Here is a 23,174-nt window from a genome sequence, read left to right as displayed (position 1 = left end):
TTCAGACTGTGCAGACTAGGTGGTAGCAGTGGGCAGTGGCAGTTTGCAAGGGTGGATCCCGTAGAACAATAAAATGTGGAGTGTTTGCCTCACGTTCACGACGGATGCTAGCCTCATTCCTCAGGTACAGGTTTGGAACCTGTTCCTTTAGCTTAGTGTGGACTGCACACAACACTTGGGTGGGTGAAGGAAGCCAGCTGGTGGGGCTCTGCCCTCAGCTCACCCGCCGCACTGCTGCTCGGTTCACATTGACCAGTGCGTCTGCGTTATCTGTCCACTTCCGTGTGTTTTGTGAAAGTATTTAATATATGAGGAATATGTTTTATTTGTGAAACCTTTTAAGTATTTTTTATATTTTAACAAAGTACATTTTCAGTATTGATGTTTATCTTATTTACCTTATTAAAATGTATTTTGTTTCCAGGCTCTTGGATACTAAACTGATGGCCAGCACACAGCCTTTTAAGGTATTATTAAGTTTGAACTATCACTCATATAATTTGAAATTTCTGTTTGAGACAGACTCTTGGCATGCCCAGGCAGGCCTTGAACTCACCCTGTAGCTGATAGTAGTGACCGTGAACTCCTAACCCCGGGCTGCTCGATCCGCCCCCCCCCTCCCGTGCTTACCACAGGGTGGGATGCCAGTGTGTGCCATCATGTCCAGCTCTTTTTGACATTTTTTGTGTTATCACAAATAGCTTTGGAATTCTGATCTAGTTAAATGCAACTTCAGACACATTAAAAAATTAGAAAGGAGGATGAGAGAAAATGGAAAGGACCAGAAATAATATAAAAAAGAGAAGTTATCTTTATCTTTATTGTTCCCATTGTTGAATGATCCCCGCAGTCCCGTCCTCCCCCTCCCCCAAGGGTTTCTCTGTATAACTGCCCTGGCTGTCCTGAAACTTGCTTTGTAGACCAGACTGGTCTTGAATTCAGAGATCCACCTGCCTCTGCCTCCCAAGAGCTGGAATTAAAGACATGCTCAACCACTGCCCAGCTTGTAATATATGTTATTGAATAGGTTATGCCTGCGAACAGTTTGTCCTTTCTCCGCCTGCCTTCTTATTTTGCATATTTGGACATATATTCTTTTTTTTTTTTGAGAGAATGCATACTTCAGCTTTTTTTTAAAATTTTTTTATTCGATATATTTTTTATTTACATTTCAAATGATTTCCCCTTTCCTAGCCCCCCCACTCCCCGAAAGTCCCGTAAGCCCCCTTCTCTCCCCCTGTCCTCCCACCCACCCCTTCCCACTTCCCCGTTCTGGTTTTGCTGAATACTGCTTCACTGAGTCTTTCCCTTATTCTGGACATATATTCTAATAGAGATAATTTAAGTCGATGTATTTACATTCTTGTCAAGGACTTTCTGAAGCCCCCTGAACAATACACTAGGACAGTGCGTTCCAGTTCTGTGTAACTCTGCCAGCACACATCCTGCAAGTTAAGCGCTGCCTGTAGCCGGGCAGTGCTGGCGCATGCCTGTAATCCCAGCATTTGGGAGGTAGAGGCAGGCAGATTTCTGAGTTTAAGGCCAGCTTGGTCTACAGAGTAAGTTCCAGGACAGCCAGGGCTACACAGAGAAAACCAAAAGAAAAAGAAAAAGAAAGAAAAGAAACAAGAACTGCCTGTAGCTTTTCTGCAGTGCCTGTCAAAGTGCTGTCACCCCCAACCCCTCAGCACACATGGAAGTTTTTTTCCCTCCCTCTGCCACAGTTTTTCCCCCACAGTTTTGGTTTTGTAATGAGGTTGGCTTTAAACTCTTCATCTTGCTGCAGTAGCCTCCCGGTGCCTGGGCTTCCAGGGGAGTGCCAGGACCCCCGAGTTTATAGGTTTCACACTGTGTTTCCAGTCCTCACAGCTCAGTCGGGAACCTTGAGCTTGCTCCCTTCTCAGTGCCTTCTAATGGTTTCTGTTATTTCAAGAGACACAAGAGGGCAGTATGGGATGCTTTTTCCACATGTATACCCTAAATTGGCTCTCCTTAATCTCTTCTGAGATGAAATGTCCTAATTCTCCACTTGCTGCTTTGCAGGATATCATTAACAACACATCCCTTGCGGAGTTAGAAAAGCGGTTGAAAGAGACACCTTTTGACCCTCCTAAAGTTGGTAAGAATGTTGAACCTGAAAACTGTCAAATTTTGGAAATTACTAATATGTTATGTGAAATGTCTTGGAAATGGTAATGTGCTGTTTGTGGACTTTGGCTGGGTTAGCTTTCAGGCCATTGCTGGGTGGCTGCTTTCTGAATAAAGATGGCATTCTAGTTCCATGTCCAGCTGTATCCACATCATGTTAAGAGAGTTGGGTAGCCATTCACTGTGACATTTGGCAATTAAAGTTTTAAGGCTTTTATTTCCTAATGCTTGGAATTCTTCCAAAACTTGGCTTGGAATTCTCCCAAAACTTGATTTATCCTTGTATCTGCTGCATTGTTTGAACAGAAACAGAGAGTCACTGACTGGTCATTAGAGATGCAGTGAAAATACATTTTGGGTCTCAGAAAACCCAAGAACTGGGTGTGCTGCCAAGATGAGTGCACACCTGTGCCCTCTGAAGTAAACACTACCACTGAGGAAATCCGGCGGTGGCGGTGAGGAGGAGCACTTGGTATCATATGAGTTGTGTGGGTATGTGTGGCCCCACTCCTGTGTTTTGGGGCCATGTGTCCTTGGTCCCATTACCCACATTGTGCTGCTGACCTGCAGTTAGCGGCTATGGACTGTGGCCAAAGACAGTGATCACAGCACTGATGGTCCAGAAGTTGGTGATGCAGGGCAGCAGGGTGGGTAGGGCCATAGGCATAGCTTTCTGGGTAATAGTCCAAGAATCCAATTACGCTGTGAGCTTGGTAGAGAGAGGGAGACCCATGCCTTGTGTGTAACCGTGTAATGGGATAATTGATCTGGGGGAGAATGAGCTTCAGCACGTGGTGTCTAGGGTCTTGCTTAAGCACTATTAGTGCCTTCTTTCATAGTGTCAAGCCTAATATTTGGTATGTAAGGAAATTAAAGAATTCTTACATAAAAAGCATAATTTGTTCTAGCCATTCCATCAATAGTTTCTGCTCTTGCTTCTGATGAGGCAGTGGCCTTTTTTAAACATTCATTTCCCACTTGATTCTAGGAAATAATTACTTATGAGTAAGAGCTGTATCCTGTCCTATTATTTTCATATTTCTTTGGTACAGAATTTACTCAAAAGCAGATTATTCTTCTCACATTCATTAAGCACTTGATGACTGAGATTCTCAGTGTGACTGAGAATCAACTTATCAGTGTTTTTGTAGTACAGTGGCCCCATGGCTAAGGGCAGCATTCAGCAAGCTCTGATTCACTTTGGGGTTGAGTGTGCTTTTGTCTGTATAAGCTAAGCTTGGGACAGGTGGGGGCGCAGTTGCATTTAGTTGGACTTGCTTGTTTTCTGGGAACTATTTGGGATACTGATGGGGAACGGTTATGAGCTTGCGGCTTGTTCCGGGAACTAGGTGAAAACTTAAGCAACATCTTACCATTTGCGATCTCCCCCAAAAGCCTTATGAGGGAAGGTGGATTATTGTCTCATTTTTAGGGGTGCAGTGCTTTGTCCAGGGTCACATTTGTGTGAGTGATGGAGGAGAGGTTGGTGATCATCACATGACTTCTCAGTGTTGCGGGTCTGTTATTGCTTTGTTTATACAGTCTGACTTTGTTGCTGAGGTTGGGCTAGAACTCACTACTTAGCCTAAGCTGGTCTTAGACTTGCTGTGGTTCTTTTGCCTCAGCTTGCCACATACATCGATTGCAGGTGTGGCCACCGAGCCCAGCTTGGAGTCCTGCTTAATCTCTGCTTGTCCTACATGTGTGGTAAGAATAGCAAGGAGTAATTGTCACTGGATGGGAAACATAAGATTGCAAATGGCTCCAGTCAGTGTGGCTGCAGAGGCCTACAGCTGAATCTTGGTAAGGAAGCTGAGGTCTTTTTTTTGGTCTGAACTGAAATTCCCATTTTCAGGGATTTTGTTATCTCATAAGGTCTTAGGTGGCTAGAACTGAGAAATGAGACAGGTTCTTGTGTCTTCAGGCCGCACAGACAGTACCTGAGGATGTAGTTTGGACTTGGCTGGACTCGTGCTTACAAGTCTTCATAGTTTGTGATGCTCTGGGGAAACTGATCGTCCCTTTTTCTCTCTTTAGACAGTGCGGAAGGCTTTCCAAGCTATGACACGGCCTCTGAGCAGCTTCACGAGGCAGGGTATGACGCCTACATCACAGGACTCTGCTTCATCGCCATGGCAAACTACCTAGGTACTTGAGATATGTTTCTGACAAATATAGTGGATCTCTCCTGTTTCCTGTTAGCTCAGCTGGTGTGATGAATTACCAAGGAACAGGCTCAGCTAACAGACCCATGTTTGTCCTGGTGTAGGAGACTTGGAAACTCAGGACTGAGGTACCCACACCGGACACCAGCTTCCGACAGTTATCATTTACATATCCTCACACTGTAGAGTGCTAGAGGGAGGAGGCACCTGTGTTTCTTGTAAAGGAACCGGTTCCCCAATTGACCCCCAAATAGCTCATTTATGGATATCGTTGTTTGCGACTCGGCTTCTGTGTGGGGGCTGGGAAGGGGTGGCAGCCTGCATCACCACCATGGTCCTGGGGTCTGGCCAGCCTCATAGAAGCAGGAGGGTGTGAAGAAGGGCTGGGAGAGTTGAGTGGAGACCCTCAGGAAGGAACAGCTGCCGCTGCCTGTCGTAAGGTGTGTGGACCGTCACTGAACATAACACACATCTGAGCTTCTGCACTTTGACCGTGGACTGTGTAACACCCTGCTTCTCTTCCCTAGGTTCTTTACTCAGTCCCCCAAAAATGTGTGTGTCCGCCAGATCTAAGCTCATTGAACCGTTTTTTAACAAGTAAGTAATCGATCTTGCCTCTCTCACTCTCTCACTCTCTCACTCACTCTCTCACTCTCTCTCTCACTTTCTCACCCTCTCTCTCACTCTCACTCTCACTCTCTCAGTCTCTCACTCTCTCTCATTCTCTCTCTCACTTTCTCACTCTCTCTCTCATTTTCTCACTCTGTCTCTCTCACTCTCTCTCTCTCTCACTCTCTCTCTGTCACTCCACTTCTCTGCCCGCTTGGGCTCCCCTCCCTCCTCCCTCTCTCCATGTGGTCATGGCCGGCCTCTGCTTCTCTACTCTCTCCCTCTCTCTACCTTTCTCTCCATCTACCACCCCCTTAACTCCCCTCCCATGCCCTGAATAAACTCTATTCTATACTTAAAAAGCCAAAAATAAAAAAAAAAAACCAAGTAAGTAATCAGAGGGTTGCAACCTGGTTCTCACACTGTAGACAAGACCCACCTTGGGAGACCTGGATCCAGGGTACACTTTAATTAAATAGTTCTCATCTTTAGCAGCTCAGATGGTTTTTGAAAGTAAAAATTGACTTTTTGGAAAGAAAATATTTCTGATGGCATATGTTTTTTCCAAAAATAGAAAATAGTGGTTTTGGCATTTAAATTATTTCAACGGATGCTTGTGCTTTATAGTTAAACCCACTTTCTATCAAACTTTACATGTGACATTATTATTTATTTGTATTTGCCTTATTAACTGATTACATAGTATTTCTAAAGAGATGTTAGATAACTAGTATGCTGATCTAGGAAGCGTATGTATGATTGCATGCTCACTGGCTTTCTGTTTGCCTGTTTCCTTCTGTGGTATGCAGGGGGCTGAACCATGGTCTGTCTCATGCATGCTAGTGTTGTCCTGTCCATCTCATCGAATAAGGGAAAAACCTGTACCTGCGATTTCTGAAGAAGTCTTAAGCTCAGAGCATTTTTCAAGAATCTCAAAGATTGTTATTTCGAAGTGTGATTGGTGCTTGCTTGGCAAGGTCTAAACTAAAGTTAAAGATGTGACGCTTAGGTAGCTAAGCCTGGCTCTGTGCCACAGCCCTCAACCCCCATCTTGGCTCAGCCTCTCCGACAGAGCTGATAGTAGATTCTGTGTTATCCAAACAGAATGAGGCAGGTACATATGTCATGGTATGAAACAACGATTTCAGAGTCGGGAGTTTCATCATTTTTGTACACTGTGTGCAGCAGTTCTGTTGTATCATGGCTTTACAGGGGGAGGATATTGTTTCCTTAGGTGGCTATAGTAACTACAGGTCCACAGTTCTCTACTTGGTATGCTGTAGTGACAACTGCTACTTCCAAACCAAGATTCTTACAGGCTCTGGATAGTGGTATTCCCTGAGTTAGTTTTATTGTGAATTACAGTATGGTTTCCTTTATTTTCTTTTTTCTTACTATTTTTCTCCTATCATTATTAATTTTATCTGTGAGTGTTTTGCCTACATGTATGTCTATACACCATGTGTGTTCCTGGCACCTTCAGAGACCAGAAGAAGGAATTAGATCCCCTGTAACTGGAATTACAAACAGTTGTGAGCTGCCATGTAGGTGCTGGGAACTGAACCTGAGTCCTCTGAAAGAGCAGCCAGTGCTCTTATCCACTGAGTGGTCTCTCCAGTACCTCTTTTTTTCTATTTTTGTTGGTATTTTATTTGGAAGTTCAGAGGAAATATGTATGATACTGATGACCTTTTCAAAAGAGAGCTCTGTAACAGTGTGATGTGTATTGGAAATTAAGTTGAAGTTTTTTGGCATGGAAAATGAGTTCTGCTAACACACAAAGTATCTTTGGTGTCTGGCCAGTTCATTAAGATTGGGGAAAAAAAGAGTGAAAAATCATTTTCTTAGTGTTTACTTCTTATTTCAGAGCAGTGTTTATCTTTGTAATTCTTCTTAACTCTGTGCCACAGGCCATGGAAGCACTCGTGCCAATATATATGGTTGAAGTTTCCAGTATCCCTTACATTCTTATGGACATGGTATTTTATTCTCTGTTCAACAGTATTTTTCAAATTGAAATGTTTAGTTCCTAAAATATTTGAAGCAAAAGTTCCTTACTAAGTCAGGTGTTATTGATACCGACTGGGTTAGACTGCATCTAGCTTCTCAGTCTCATATGTCCCCAACAGAGCAGAACAGTCTGATCAAGAGCTTTTCTGCATGAGTGTACTCCAGATGCTGTACTATAGTCTCGTTCTGGGATTGCAGGCCTCTAATCCTAGTCCTGGGAAGACGGAGTCCGAGACTAGCTGTGGCCATAGGGTGAGCTCTAGGCCCACCCAAGCTACAGTGTGGACTGTCTCCACTAAACAGAAGGCTGTATTTAGCATGAGAACATCTGTCCATTTAGGATTTTACTTTTTGAGGGGCTAAAGTCTAACTAAATACATATCTTAAATAGTTGACTAGGGGATAAGATCAGGAATCCTTCTGCGATTTTCTCTAAGAAACTGACTTTTGGCCTATTTTTTTTTTTTTTTATTTTTAAAAGAAAGATATTTGTCTTACCTTGGAAGAGAAAATATTGTGGTTTTCCTACTATGTGTTGTAGTATCTTGGGCCAGTGCAGTCATATCTCCTGATGCACCTGCAGTGGAGACCACTGCTACTTTTGACATGTCTTCTGTTGTGGTCTAGGAGTCGCCCCACAAAGCGCACTAGTATTGATCTTGATCAGACAGGGATGGTTTATTGTACACACACCCTAATACTGATCAGACCAGGACCACAAAAAGGAATAACCTAATTGTGATACCCATCTGTCCTGCAAGCAGGCTTTTTATAGGAAAAACTAGGTTAAAACATTTCAAAGGCAAGGGGGAGCAGTATTACATTTTAGCTTACTAGATAGAGTATTATCAGCTGACCTTTAAGCTGATTGGTCCTTGTGGGGTAAGAGGTGGTGAACGGGGGAATTTTTAAGCATTGAGATAACAAAGCATGAGTATTGTAATCATGACTTATTAGTAGCACTCTTCAGTATCAACCACAAAAACCACAGTGAGCTCATACGCAGGTGCAGGAGGTTCTGCCTGGTGGTCAAGCCATAACAGTTCATATTGACCTTTAACTCCATAGGTCCTCTGTAAAGCTTTGTGGAATTCCTTAAGAGTAACAAGCTTCAGGATGTACAGAACATACCATTAACAGGATATGTGATCAGCATGACCCTGCTCTAAGTCAGGTTATCTTTCTGTGTCAGTGACTGACAGGCATGTCACAGCAACAAAATAAAATAGCTGTTAGACATGGGACAACAAAATAAAATAGCTGTTAGACATGGAACAACAAAATAAAATAACAAAATAAAATAGCTGTTAGACATGGAACAACAAAATAAATAGCAGTCAGACATGGGACAAAATGGCCACAGCTATCCTGGGGTCGGGGGAGGTAGTTACACCACATCTTCCTTCCTAGCAGTTACATTGTTCTTATTTGTAGGTCAGACTTATCATATTAAATCTTGTCATTTTTCAAGTTACCCCATTTATAAACATCAAACATTGGCTCCCAACATTATATCAGTTAATGATTTTAGAAAAGTATAACTTTTCTTGTTGCAGGACATTTGATCACACTGTGAACCTTGGGATTGTGTTATTTACTGAAAAGCCTGTTTCTAGTTGTGGTGTGGCTCAGCCCTTAGCTCACACCTTTAATCCCTCTGGGTAGAACACAGACACACCCTTAGTATAAACCTTTATCCGAAATAATGAAGGTAGTTTGTAGAAACACCCACGTTTGAAAGTGATATCTAATTGAGTGGCAGACAATGTGATGAATCAGAGACAGACCTGACTGAATAGGATCTGCCCAACTCTGAAGAGAAGAGAGGAAAGGGAAGCTATTCAAGGGGCAGTGCAGAGAAAGGAGGGGTTTTACCAGGGCAGTTATCGAGAGACAGGCTGTGGAGAGAGAACAAGCTAGACACAGGTAAAGATAGATCAAGCCAAAGAATAAGACGGAGTCTGAAGAGTAAAACATATTGTCACAATTAGTTTGAGGCCAAGCAGAGCAATTCAGCAGAGGCCAGGAGAGAAGCCAGATTGAATCAGTCAGTTTGGAGAAGAGTTTGAGCCAAAGCAGCTGAGTTGACCCAGCCGGCCAGAATTCAGAAAGACCTAGGAAAGGTGAGCTTACTCAGCAGTATAGCTCAGAGGCTGGACACAGTCTAGGTCTAGATAAGATTATTTGGAGGTTCTAAGCTTCCAGGACGAGGCCTAGGTTAGCAGATGGAGGGGTAGTAAGCTTCGGAGGCTGTAATTACGATAGAATAAAAGGTACTTTTTTTGAAGGTCAACTTACTTCATTTTTATCTTAGTTTTTTTTTCTTTTGAAGCAGGGTCTCATGCATCTTCTGCCCTCAGATTTTCTGTGTAGCTGAGGAAGATCTTGAATTTCTAATTGTCTTTTCTCTCTTTTCCAGGACAATTAATTTTTATAGTCATTTCTCTAAACGTAGGTTTCCCACATTGGCGTGAAGTCTGCTGAACACCAAGCTGCCCTCACACATCACAAACAGTAGTGTGTTTTGCTGTCATTAGATTTCTGTTTTAAAAGTAAAATTTGAGGCAGGTTGGCAGGATGGCTCAGTAGGTAAAGACATTTGGCATACAAGCCTGGAAACCTGAGTTTGGTTCTTAGAACCCATTAAAGGTAGAATGAGAGAACTCACTATAGAGTTCTGACTTCCACACACATGTAGTAGCATGTGCACCCACATACACATAGCATGCACATATAGAACAATAATTACATATATAACTTTTAACAAAGAAAAGGGTAAACCTTGAGCAAAAATAAAGTCATATTTCCATTTGAAAATTGTGTGTACCCACTGACAATGGGGATGAAACCCTGTATCCCATGTGTGCTAAACCTTACAACTGAGCTATATGTCCAGCCAGTGAAGTCCACATATATGTGCATGTGTATGTGTGTGTGAAAGAATCCAAGAAAACTGAGGCATGGCAATGAGATTCTGGTGGCAGTGCCCTGCTTATTTCCATGGGGACTCTATTTTCAGGAATGGTCTAGTTTATAACCTTGATCTATTTTAATCAATGCATTAAAAAACCAGACTTTGAAAAGATACTTTGGCCAAACAAACCCTTTCAGGCTGAAATGAGATAAAAATGTGCTCTGCTTTTCCTGTTATGAACCATAGAAGGAGAATCAGGCCTTTGGCTTGTGTCTGAGGAACAGCTAGTGGTCTGTCTGCAGGGCACCCTGACATCTGGTGTAGATAACCTTCTATGAAGCTTGATGAAGGTTGGGGTTCCACCTCTACTCAGCACCGCCTCCCTGCTCTGCTCCCCAAACAACTGTTGTGGTTGTGGTAAGATGTAGGTTTTACATTGTTAGCTTTAATGCTAGCAGTGAAATGGTTTACCCTTTGGATATAGATGTGAGTGTGGAGACTGCAAGTGTTGAAGTGTCTCCTTTTGTATATTCTGCTTTCAAGTAGGAGAATATACTGGTCCCAGCCTGGTCAGGGAAGCAAGATCATTTTGAACTGGGCAGTTAGAAACGTTATCCTGTTATTCAGATGACAATAATGCTACAGTTATGGAAGGTTGTGACAGCATATTTAAGAGCAGCAAGTAGAGAGTGGAGAAGATTCCTTACAGTTCAGTCCTGAAATAAAGCACACTAATGTTTTATTCCTTTCATCTAAGGAAAGTGACCATGTTCTGGCAATTTTACCTGTAGTCAACCTGCCCTATGCTCCCGATGGGTTGTGAATGAAAGACACACACACACACACACACACATGCCGGACAGTTAATTTTGATATGCCTTGACTAGCTTATTGACTAGGCATTTCTAATCCTTCCCTTGGCTAGCAAACACTTTTCTCTGGTATTCAGTGTTAGCATCCTTTAAAATCTATATTTCATGTCTGCTACCTTAGACCCAGTCAGGAAGGTGGCTGGGGCCACTTACTCGAATTCTTACATGGCTGGTGTAGCCTATGCCCCTCTCATGGCTACTCTGCTTCTTCCTCTCCTTTCTTTCCTAAGCCCAGGAATCCTAAAAGTCCCGCCTCTGTCTGTCCTGCCCTGCCACTGGCTGCTGGTATCTTTACCAATTGAAGCCAACTAGGGACAGGGTCCCTCAGTGTCTTCTGTGTAGACACTAGTGTAAGCAGTTTTGGGGAATCAAAATCAACATTATAACACAAGCAACATTAGGCCAAACCCACTTAAGGCAATAGACAGGGTCTTTAGGTTTTTTTATTTTTTATTAATAGTTGGATAACACTGATAGTGCAGATGCATGCATACCATAGCTCATGTATACCTTGGTTCATGTGTAGATGTTAGAAGACAACTTTTGGGAGTTAGTTCTCTCCTTTTATCTTTATGTGGGTTCTGGGGATCAAACTCAGGTTGTTAGACTGGTCATCTTGATGGCCCTGTTTTTTGTTTTGTTTTGTTTTTTACAATATGTATGGCTCAAACTTTATCAAAGTTGATTGGCTTGCTTGTTGTTTTTGTTTGTTTGTTTGGTTTGGTTTTCTTGGTTTTTTTTGGTTTTGTTGTTGTTGTTGTTGTTGTTGTTGTTGTTGTTTTGTTTTGGAGTCAGGGTCTCTCTATGTAGTCATGGAAGCTGCTGTATAGACCAGGCTGGCCTTGAGCTCATAGAGATCCTTCTTCTGCCTCCTGGGATTAAAGGTGTGATTTTTGGGACTGGAGGATTAGAGCCTCAGCTCCTGGGGGAACGGTTCACTGCTGTCAGTGCCATTCATGCCCAGCTACATGTGTGCAAGGTCCAGGAGTGCTTGGTGGTGATGTGTGAGGGAGGACATACTCTGCTGTCTCTCTGCTCAGCCCCCAGAGAGCGCTGTTTTACCTTCTGTCCTGGTCACACCGTGCAGTCTCCCCTCCTTACAGCTTGCCGCTTAATAGTGTAAGTGTGAGCTGTGCTGCTAGAAGCACGTGTGTCACAGGGCCACAGGAGTGTTTTCTGTCTGAGTTTAGGAATTAAACCATTTCCTCACTCTTCTGTGTCTCATCTTTCTCACCTGCAAATTGTGCCTGCTAGGACTCGTCTGCAGGACTCTGAGGGTGAAAGCACGCAGTGTACTGTGCTTCTCCATGTGCACACAGGTCTCCAGCAACTTCCCTCTGATCCTCAGGACAGGTGTGGAGAGTGGAAGGAGGGCTGTTTGGTCCTTACTGGAGACACCGTAAAATCATATTTTTGCATTGTCCATATTCTTTAAATAGGACTTTTGTGTTAAATTATAACCCTTGATCAGAAAGCAGAAGAAGAACTATGCTTGTAGGGAGAACACTTGAATAGGTCACTTTTCTTTTCTTTTCTTTTCTTTTCTTTTCTTTTAGATTTATTTATTATATATGAGTACATTGTAGCTGTCTTCAGACATACCAGAAGAGGGTGCCAGATCTTGTTATGGATGGTTGTGAGCCACCATGTGGATTTGAACTCAGGACCTTTGGAAGAGCAGTCAGTGCTCTTAATCACTGAGCCATCTCTCCAGCCCAGAATGGGTCACTTTCCATCTGTTTTGTTTTCCTCTTAGAGCCAAGTGGCTGTCATCTGCTGGCTGCCAAGAGTTCAGTGGTGTTTTCACCAGGCAAGGATAGTGAGGAGATGACATCTACTAAATTATTCAGCACGTGCTGTTTCTTTCCTTTTTTTCCACCTGCTTTACTGAGACAAGTTTAGCAGAACATGGTTTGTCTCTCCACCTAGAGTAAATAATTTAATGTTTTTGGCTTATAAAGTTAATTTTAAGAATTCATTTTGTGGATGTATTTGTATATGTAGGTGTGTACTGTACACAGATGTGTGGTGCTCAGAGAACAACTTTTGGGATTCCGTTTTCTGTTGCCATTATATGTCTTCTGGGATCCACCTTGATTCATCAGCCTCTGTGGAAAGCACTTTGACTCACCGAGCCATTTACCAGCCAGGGCTGTTAATTTTTTAAAATTGTAATAAAACACTCATAATGTTTTCTGTCTTTGCCATCTAAATACAAAATTGTGTTTGATATTGTGTAAATACAATATTGTGTGTTGAGCAACCACCAATACCCACACTCTAATTGTAGAACCTTTTGATCCCCCAGCAGAACTCTCTGACCCTCAGGCACCCCAGCCTGATTTCTCTCATTTGACCTTTCACCTCCTTCCTGTGGGTGTGTCTTTTGCTGGCCTGTTTGTTTTTGAGCAGTGCATTGCTCCAGCGAAGCCTAATATGCTAACACTATTGACAGGCATTTTAGAAACGCCAGGAGTGGTTTGGTTTGTAATTGTGGTGTATCATGATCACTGCTTAGACTCCCAATCCTCCAGATGCATAGATGTGTCTTTGTGGGACTGTCTCTACTGAGAGGTCGGCTTAAAAGCAGTGTGGCAGAGGTGTGGGCGGAGAGCCATAGTACCAGGGAATATCTGCTGGACAAGAGTCACATCACCCAGAGAGATGGATCGCATTATACAGCCCAGGCTGGCCTTGAATTTTTGATCTTCCTGCCTTGGCCTCCTATTTGCACTATTAAATTTGACTTTAAAGTAGGTTTGTTTTTTGTTTTTTTTTTTTGGTTTTTGGTTTTTGGTTTTTGGTTTTTTCGAGACAGGGTTTCTCTGTAGAGCCCTGGCTGTCCTGGAACTCACTTTGTAGACCAGGCTGGCCTCGAACTCAGAAATCCGCCTGCCTCTGCCTCCCAGAGTGCTGGGATTACAGGCGTGCGCCACCACCGCCTGGCTTAAAGTATTTTGTATACCTTGTTCATCAAGGGAAAGGATCCTTCTGTCTTGGATATGCTGAATTACTCATAATAGGTATCGGTTGGTACTCAAGTTGGTTGGTATCATCTTGTCTAATTTCATTTTGACCTTTTGATTGCCAAACATTTATTGGTAGGGCTGTGGAGATGGCTCAGTGGGTAAAGAGCTTGCTGTGCACACTGAATTTAGGGTCTGAATTTAGATTCCTATCATCCACTTAAAAAGCTGGCGATGGTGTACATGGTTTTTCTTTCTGGAAAGCAGCAGCAGGATCATCCCAGGGGCTTGTGTAGGTGGCCTAACCAGCTGGTAAACTTCAGTGTTAGTGAGTGACTCTATCTCAAAAAATACAGGGGAGTTCTTGAGGAAAACACCAAGGATGACTTGAAAACACGCACGCACGCACGCACGCACGCACGCACGCACGCACGCAAATGTGAAAACAAGTCATGTAACCCAGCTAGGGGATAGCATACCTTTTGAACACCTTCTACCATTTACAATGTCACATAAATTAATTGCCCTTCTGACAGCAACTCTTATAGGTGGGTGTTAGGATCTGCATTTGGAAGCTATGACTTTTGTCCCAGGGTAGTTAAGTCAGGGAGAGTGTTTATTTGTCCTTGGCTGAAGGTTCGATTCCTTCCTCCATAGCACAGAATCTGAATGGGGCAGATTGGGGATTGTGTCTCTCTTGCAGATTTCTTCTTTCTCTCAGCATTTGGCCTGAGCATTGTTTCTGAAAGATGTTGTCTTTGACTGTTGGGTAGCATGGGAACCAGCTTCCTCTGACATGGCTGTGATTCCCAGACTTTGATGACACTACTTTTGTATCTTTAGTTTAACATTTTTATTTGATATAATTTGATATGGTTCATTAGATGGAATCTATTCCAATGAGCTGTTGGTTTTCTTTAAGTATTTTTTTTTTATAAATCTAAATTTTAGTGTCAATTCTGTTTAAGGAGGACATTCATTGGCTTCTGGACAAATATGGGTGATCCTCTATTTACCTTGAAAATTGTACCCCCTACCTGAGTGAAAACAAAGTAAACCATGTTAGTGCGTCCCTCTGGTCAGTGCCTGCCTGCATGGGAAGTCTAGTAGACCAAATGGATGTGTTTATTGTGTGAGTGACGTCGGCATGCTTCTGACCTCACGACAAGATTGTTTGTTTTTCTTAGTTGGTTGTTTTAGTAACACCTAAATGTATTTAACAGTGAGCTATGACATACTCTAGTCCTATGCATGTTTTTACTTCTATTGGGAAATACAGTAAGTAGAGCTGGTAGCTGCTTAAAGGGTTAAATTTCCCATAGGGAGGTTAGGGATTCTTTCTGTTGGGTCACACAGCATTTAAGATCTTGGTGCTCCAGCTTTGTATAGAGAAGGATTCAGCTGTACTTGGCAAAGAGTGAAATATTTAGTTTTTAGGAGATTGAATATAGTTTAAGTATGTGAACTTTTCCTTCTTGCTAGGGAGAAAAACCAGAACAGATACAGTTCCTTATTAAGACATGTCGTGACTCTAAAATTCTTTCCAGGTCAGTCAGGCCTGGAGCAAAAAGCTAGACCCTCTATTCGAGCCCCTCGAGGTGTCTCAGCCCATGGCTCTACAGCGTTCTCTATGCAGGTATGCAGTGTTATACTGATGTAAGACCAGAAGCCCAGGAAGCAGATTGTTTTGTCCTGCAGACTTAGCATGGTAGTCCTCTCATCTGTGGCCACACAGCTTTCTTCCCTGTCCTATCATTCCAGTTGCCTTGAAAATTCATTCTACTGAGAGCTCCTTATTGGGCAGCAATCTCATTTCCCATATCTAGGCTGTGTGCCATCATAGCAGCTATAATTTAATCAGCCCTTGGAGCATTAACTACCACCCCCCACAAGCATCTGGGGTCATTACTTAAGGGGTTGGATTTTGCTTTTGAGTGTGCATTCTAGTCCCCAGCTCCTTCTAATGGACTCAAAGCCCACCATCAACACAGATTTTTTTTTTTGGGGGGGGGGGGTTGGTTTTTGTTTTTCCAGACACAGTTTTTCTGTGTAACCTTGGCAGTCCTGGAACTTGCTTTATTGATCAGGTTGGCCTCAAATTTACAGAAATTTGCCTGCCTCCACTTACTGAGTGCTGGGTTAAAGGTGTGTACCCCTATACATACCCCAGGCTTCAGCAGATGTTTTGAAGCAATTGTGTTGTACATTTGGTGGGGAGGGCCTGGAGAGTGTCTTACAGTGGAGGCAAGGCTTGGTAAGCACTGCAAGTTTTGGTTCTGGTCTCTTCTTTGCCTCTTTAGTGGCCAAGGGTCATCCACTGAATATGAAAATCTTTCTTCCCACCTGTTTAAATAAGGGAACTACTGTTAATTCTCTACCTGTCCTATAGGCCTCAAAGAATCGCAGGAAGCTGAAGTTGACGTTCAGTTTTTTTTTAAAAACAGATTAAAACATGGAAACAAATTGAAGTTTCTCAGCCCAAAGTAAATCAACTGTCATTTTACTGAATTTCCAACTACAACTTTTTTTGGTGTCTTTTACATTTACTAATTGAGATCAATATTTCCTATTTGTCTTGGGATTTTATTGCTGTGAAGACACACCATGACCAAGGCAGTTTTTAAAGAGGCAAACATTTAATTGGGGCTGGCTTACAGTTTCAGAGGTCTAGTCTGTTATCATCATGGTGGGAAGCATGGCAGCATCCAGGCAGACACAGTGCTGGAGAGGAAGGAGCTGAGAGTTCTGCATCCTGATCCACAGACAGCAGAAGAGGACTCTCTCCTACTCTGGGATGAACTTGAGCATTTAAGACCTCAAAGCCCGCCCCCACAGTGACAAGGTCATACCTACCCCAACAAGGCCACACGCCAAGCATTCAAACACATGAGCCTTGGGGGCCATACCTATTCAAACCACACCAGTTTTCAATTGATCATACTACCATATAAGCTGACAAGTTCAAAATATATAAGCTGCCGAGATGGCTCAGTAGTTGAAAGCACTTGCTGCTTTTGTAGAGAGGATCCAGGTTCAGTTCTTAGTACCACACAGTGGCCTTAGGAACCGGGCCGGACATGGTGGACATACATATATGCCTATACTCATATATATATGTACATAAAATTAAAATAATTGCACGCATACACACACACACACATTATATATGTGAAAGCCTATGAGGCCCTTGTGTTTGGAGCTGTGCATTAGCACCTAGGGGCTCACCAGTGGCTGACAGCTGCTGTTTATACATCCTCCTTTAGTCGCCAGTAGTTCAGCAGTAAATGGTGGGGCCTTCTGAGCCTGATCCCCATCCGTAGCTGATTGTAAGACAGCCCTAGTGTGTATGGCCCAGTGCCAGGAGGGCAGCTACTGTGAGTTCATGATTGCCACGCTGTATCCTGTCTAGGAGCTAGGGCTCTGCAGCCCTTCTCCTGTCTTGTGGCCCTTTCTATATTTGTTCCAAGCCCTCTTCTGAAGTGTTCCCAGAGCCTTAGGGGTTTGTCCAGATGTCTTGTTTAGGGCTGACCATTCACTGTCCTTCATTCTTAGAACTGCATGCGATGAGTCTCTATATTCCCCTCTGTTCGCTACATGGATGTAAAGAATGAACTACCTCCAGGTCTTTGTCCACTCCACTGAGGGTTAATCCAGTGGGCCAAGCCAGGGACCTAGCAAGGGCTCCACTCCCGAAAGGCAGGCTCACCTCAAGGTGACGTACTTCTCCTTTCCCGAATTTCTTCCCACTCTTCATGAGCTGCCATATTTGGCTGGGTCTGCCAGCCATTCCTTAGAAAGGCATAACTGTTTCTTTTTCTTCTTGTCTTTTCTTTCAGATGCTGGCCAGAACCCAAGTATGCTTTTAAACATTAACTGTGGGCCTCCTTGCCCCTTCTAAAGCCCTCTTCCCTGCTGCCAGGTGGCTGACCTCCATGCTGCCTATCCTAGACACTTGGCTTTTGTTCCTTCTCCTCTTTATGTCTTCCCTTCCTTTCCGAGCAGTGCGACATTTACAGCTTGCCTGCCCTGGGGTTTTCTTCTTAAACTGTAATAACTTGTCCTCAAGATTCTGTTTGAGCCTGTTCTTTGCTCTCGAACTTCCCTTTGTTGATCCCACCAGGTGGTGGTGGTTCATCCCAACACTCAGGAGGCAGAGATGGGGATCTCTGTGAGTTTGAGGCCAGCCTGGTCTACATAGTGTGTCCCAGGCCTGCCAGGGATATATAGTGAGACCCTGTCTCAGAAAAACCAACACAAACCAACAAAAGCAATGACAACAAAAAGGACTCTTGACACCTTTACTCCCTGGCAGCCAGTTCACTCTGATTATTGTTTTCTTTATAGCATAGCAGTGGGCGTCTTACAGAGGGTCTGAGGGCCTCACTGTGTAGCACTGGTTGGCTTGGGATTTCCTATGTAGACTAGGCTAGCCTTGAACTTACATATAGCCACCTGCCTCATGAGGGTTGAGATTACAGTTGTGGGCCACCGTACCCAGCTCAACTTTTATTCTTGAACTTGAAATAAAGATTTTAAATTATCTCTATGTTTCTTGACTTTAAATTTTTTTTATTTTATGATGCTAGACATTAAACTCCACATGTAATAGACAAGTGATCTGCAATCAATTTCCCTTATCTTGCCATTCATTAATTTTTATACTGGATTTTGGCAAAAGGATCAGCAGTGATAATTTTAAACTTTTTCTAGATTTATTTTATGTATATGGGTGTTTTGCTTGCACGTATATCTCATCATAGGCATGCCTGGCACTCTCAGAGACCAAAGATAGCATTCAGTCCCTTGGCACTAGTTGTAGATGGCTGTAAGCTGCTGTTTGGGTTTTAGGAACTGAACCTGCACCCTCTAAAAGAGCAACAAGTGTTTAACTACTGAGCCTCCCATTTCTCCAGCTCTGGTATATATTTCTTAAAGTCTCTTTTCCTCCACGGAATTTAAACTTTTTTGGGGGTATGATTGCTTTGCCTCCATTTCTGTATATGTACCGTGTGTGTAGAACTGAAGAGTTCAGAAGACGGCATTGGATCCCCTGGAACTGCGTTCCTAACATGAGAGCCACCATGTGTTTGCTTGCAGGGAATCAAACCTCCGTCCTCCACAAGAAAGAGCAGCTGGTGCTCTCAATCTCTGAGCTGCTCGCCACCCTCCATTTGTAATTTTCCAAATTTATTATTGTACATGTGTGTTGTTGAAAATATCTCAATCCGGGGTTTCTACCCTGTCTTTGACCATTTAGTTCCCAGATAAAAGATGCACACAACTTTCATAATTATAATAAGTGTTAATCAGCACAAGAGCTGAGCAGATATCTATCCTCTATGCTATTATGTTTATTTCTCAGCCAACAATCCCATTATATAATATGACATGCTTCATCTTTGCTGCTCTTACCTCTAATTAGCCAACCAACATGGCCACTATTTTAAGATTCTTACCCCATGGCAGCTTCTTCTCTCTTCATCTTCTTTTTTCCCATGTCAGGGTTCTCCGGCTCTAAGTCTGGGGACCCTAAACTCTGCCTTTGGCTCTTCTGCCCAGCTCTTAGCTGTCGGTATCTTTATTTACCAGTCTGGGATAACTCGGGGATCAGGGCCACAGAGCATTCCCTGGGTCTGCGTGTGGTCTGTGGGAGCAGCCAGTACTTAGCATAGTACTAAGAGACCAGATCTCAGTCCACGTGTCCATGATGTGTATTTGAGTGTTTGCCACAGCGCGTCCTGAAGTTCTTTCTCTCCTTCCACCTTTCCTTGGGTTTTGGAGACTCAGAGTCAGGCCACCAGGCTTGTATGGCAAACACCTTTACCTGTCATGACATGTTGGTCTCAAGTGAAAACTTTTGTTTTATTTTTAATTTGACTTTCAGAACTGGGGAAACTATGTAAATATACTGAAAGGAGAACTGGAAATTATACAAAGTATAATACTTTCCCTGCCTTGAACCTTGTGAGACATGCCACAGGCTCTGAGTGGTAGGTATACTGATAGCTGCCCAGTGGTCTCAGGTCTCGTGCTATGGTTCTGTTTTATCACTTCCTTACACTGTAGGAACATTGATTCATTTGGGTGACATTGTTACACAAGTGGACTCTAGCCTATATTAGTGAGCTAAAAATACGTTTGATTCCTTAGTTATAGGATTTGCTTTATTATACTGGAGGTCCACACAAACTCTCTACTGACTTTATTTTTTCTTACAGTAACAGACCAAAGTTGATCTGCCAGTAGTTTATCTGTTAGCTAACCATATTCTGCTTGCCTTTGAGTGCCTGGAATAATGTGCCTTAATAATTAGTCAAACTAATTGCTTGTTGAGCACTTAGATTGCCTTTTTAATCTGTTGTATAATGGCTTCTCTAACAGAAGAATGCAATATATTGTTATTCAAGTAGAGCTCATTAGTATCATTGCAGATACAACAGAAAGCCTGTTTTTGTTCATAATCTAGCTAATAAAAGAAAGACATTGCAGACAGATGTAATTAACAAGTACTACTTCAAGTGTGCTTTTGTATCCATTTCAGAAACTATACATAAAATGCTTGCCATGTTTTATATTTGTATGATAGGTGTGTGTGTGTGTGTGTCTACGCATGTTGCATGTTTGTATGGGGGATGGGCTAGGTGGGCAGGGAAGCGAGTGTAGCTGTGTAGCTTGTGGAGGCCAGAGGAAGACGTTGGAGATCCTTGTCTCCCCAGATCTCCTTGAGACAGTGTCTCTTGCACAACTAGCAAACCCCAGTGATCTCCACTTCCTTTAGAGCTCTGCAGCTCTACCTGCTTTATCTATGGATGCTGGGGATTAGCATTCAGGTTCTTATGCTTGCATAGCACACATTCTTACCCACTGAGCCATTTCCCTAGCTCCGGAATGACTTTCTTTGTCATTGATTGTTTTGTTCTTTGGATATGTTTTACATGGCAATAATAATAATAATAATAATAATAATAATAATGTGATTGTTTAAGAGAGTCAGTTGCTTCAATTTATGGGGTCTACCCTACATCCAGTGACTTTGTAGTTTATTAAAGTATAAAAAATAAAAATAAATAAATGTCATCTTCCCCTCACAAATATAACTGTATAGAAACCTTGTATGTTGGTGAAGAGTTAATACTTGCTTTCTTGTTGTTTCTCTGGACTAACTAGTAGCTCAGACTTTTTTCAACTTTTCATTACTCTAGTTAGCATTATTGAGAAACTACTGAGTGCCAGTAACTGTTGTATGTTCTGGAAATATCATAATTTGTATTTTTATCTTTATAACACATATTTAGCTAAAAAGGAAAAAAAAACTCTGAAGTAAATTTTAAGAATTCTTTTTCTTTTTTTTTTTTAGAAATAGAATAATGTAAACTTATTTGTTACTTTTCTGTTGCTGTGACAAAATGCCATGACCTGAAAAATTTAGAGAAGAAAGAATTTATTTAATTGGGCTAATGGTTTCAGAGGGTTAGAGTTCATAAGGTATTCAAACATATGAGTCTATGACGGCCGTTCTCATTCAAACAACTGCAGTTACAAGTAGCTTCTTCTAACATTTTAATAGATGCTTTAAAAAAAATAAATTAGTTTGTGAACTATTTGTTTTCTTTTGGTAGGTTATTTCTTATGAGGGTCATGGATATTCCCTATTTAAACTTGGAAGGGCCAGACTGTAAGTATATTTTGATTTCCTCATTGTATCTATTGTTGTCAGAGTGTGGTCTGAACGGGATAACAGGAAAAAGAGTGCTGACGACATTTTTTACTTAAAAATGAGCAGTACTTTGTGACTGGTAGAGATTGCATAATTAAAAGTTCATGAGACCTTGGGCCTTTGTTAATCATGATTTATATTTTCCAGGCTATGATATATTTATATACATATTCATAGTTTCATTCCCCCTAAAGTTGAATCCTTACTAATACATATACATATTCTAATACATATATTTTAAAATGTACTGTCTATGTTAGTAATTTGTTAAATTCTGTTTTCTAGTTATTACATAATTTCAGTTTAGCAAGTTGATTTTTTAAAAAATTGCTATAAATCAAATTGTTGTGGATTACCTAACATAAGAACAGCCTGCTACTGCTGGGTGTGGCAATGCACACCTGGACTCCCAGCCCTTGGGAAGAGGTGGGATTACTATGTCCTTTCATCAGTCATGTCTACACAGTAGTAGGCATTCTACTGATTCTCTTAGTTGTTTGCTAACCATGAAACATCTGTGATAATTTCCTGTGTCCTAACACCCTGTGGGCTAAGACAATCTAAAACCCCTGGTTTGCCTTGGTTCCTTGCCAGAAGTCAACCCTGGTTGGTGTTTCCCAGGAGATTTCCACCTTGAATTCGAGACCTAATGTCTACCTGGAGCTCACTGACTAGGTTAGAGTGGTTGGCCAGAGAGTTCTAGGGAGAAACCCTTCCTGTTTTTCCCTCTGTGGCACTGGCACTTGGAACACATTCCCCCACACCTACCTACTTTAATGGGGATTCTGGAGGCCAGACTCAGGTTTTGTCCCTGTGTGGCAAATGTCCTACATACGGAGCTGTGTCCCTAGTCAGTGCTTGGGCTACTCTTCATCTGTCACCCTTTTGTTATTTTGTGTCCTGTAGTGCAGCCTAAGCGGGATCATGTTCTCCATGTGACCTTCCCCAGAGAATGGAAAACCAGTGACCTGTACCAGCTCTTCAGCGCCTTTGGTGAGCAAAGTTTTTGTTGTAATTGTTTTAAGACTTTGACTCCTCTTGGTGTATAGGTCGTTAGAAGTAGATCCTGTAAAATCGAGACAGGGTTTCTCTGTGTAGCCCTGGCTGTTCTGGAACTCACTCTGTAGACCAGGCTGGCCTTGAACTCAGAAATCTGCTTGCCTCTGCACTCCCAAGTGCTGGGGCTAAAGGCATGTGCTACCACTGCCCGGCAAGATTTTTAAGTCCATATGCAGGGTTAATTTCAGTCATGGCCTTGTTATGTTCTAAAGTGATCTGAGGTGCATTAAATAACCTTTGCTGACAGAGTCCATCTGTCAGCAGGGACTGATAGGAGCCATCACTATGACTGCCCTTCCTGTGGACTAGGGAAAACAAACGCAGACCAGTGGTAAATAATTTTTAAGATTAAATCCAAAGAGAATGTCTGTTTTATACTAACAGATAATTTCCATTTGAAATTAATCAACAAACACAGATGTGTGAGCCAACCAAAACTCCATATATGCATAACATAGGCAATTCCTCTCATTCTTATCAGGTCAGGAGTTAGACCTCTGCACAGGGTTTGTGAATGTACAGGTTTATTATTTTAACAAATGAAGTACTGAAGCTATTTATTCTATTTGGAAATTCTTAAATAACGTGAAGATGGTAAACTGGCCATGTTAATGATACTTAGTAAATACTTGTATATCCTCAAAAGATTTCTTATGTAGAGATTTAAGAAAATATTCATATGCTGATGAGATGGCTCAGTGTTTGCTGTGCAAG

General features: G+C 42.3%; 1 protein-coding gene across 1 annotated transcript in view; it reads left to right on the top strand.

The window, feature by feature from the left end:
• The window catches only part of Parn (poly(A)-specific ribonuclease), a 132,911-nt gene that overhangs the window by 33,284 nt on the left and 76,453 nt on the right, over positions 1-23,174 (top strand). The window contains 6 exon segments of the mRNA XM_052194715.1: positions 425-467; positions 2,044-2,119; positions 4,186-4,296; positions 4,841-4,910; positions 21,304-21,359; positions 22,308-22,394. Coding sequence (XP_052050675.1) covers positions 425-467; positions 2,044-2,119; positions 4,186-4,296; positions 4,841-4,910; positions 21,304-21,359; positions 22,308-22,394 — 443 coding nt within the window.

This window comes from Apodemus sylvaticus, chromosome 10 (assembly GCF_947179515.1).
Source record: "Apodemus sylvaticus chromosome 10, mApoSyl1.1, whole genome shotgun sequence".
In the NCBI taxonomy this organism is placed as follows: domain Eukaryota; kingdom Metazoa; phylum Chordata; class Mammalia; order Rodentia; family Muridae; genus Apodemus; species Apodemus sylvaticus.
The sequence above is the reverse complement of the archived record's forward strand: the minus strand, read 5'-3'. Positions and strand labels throughout refer to the sequence as shown.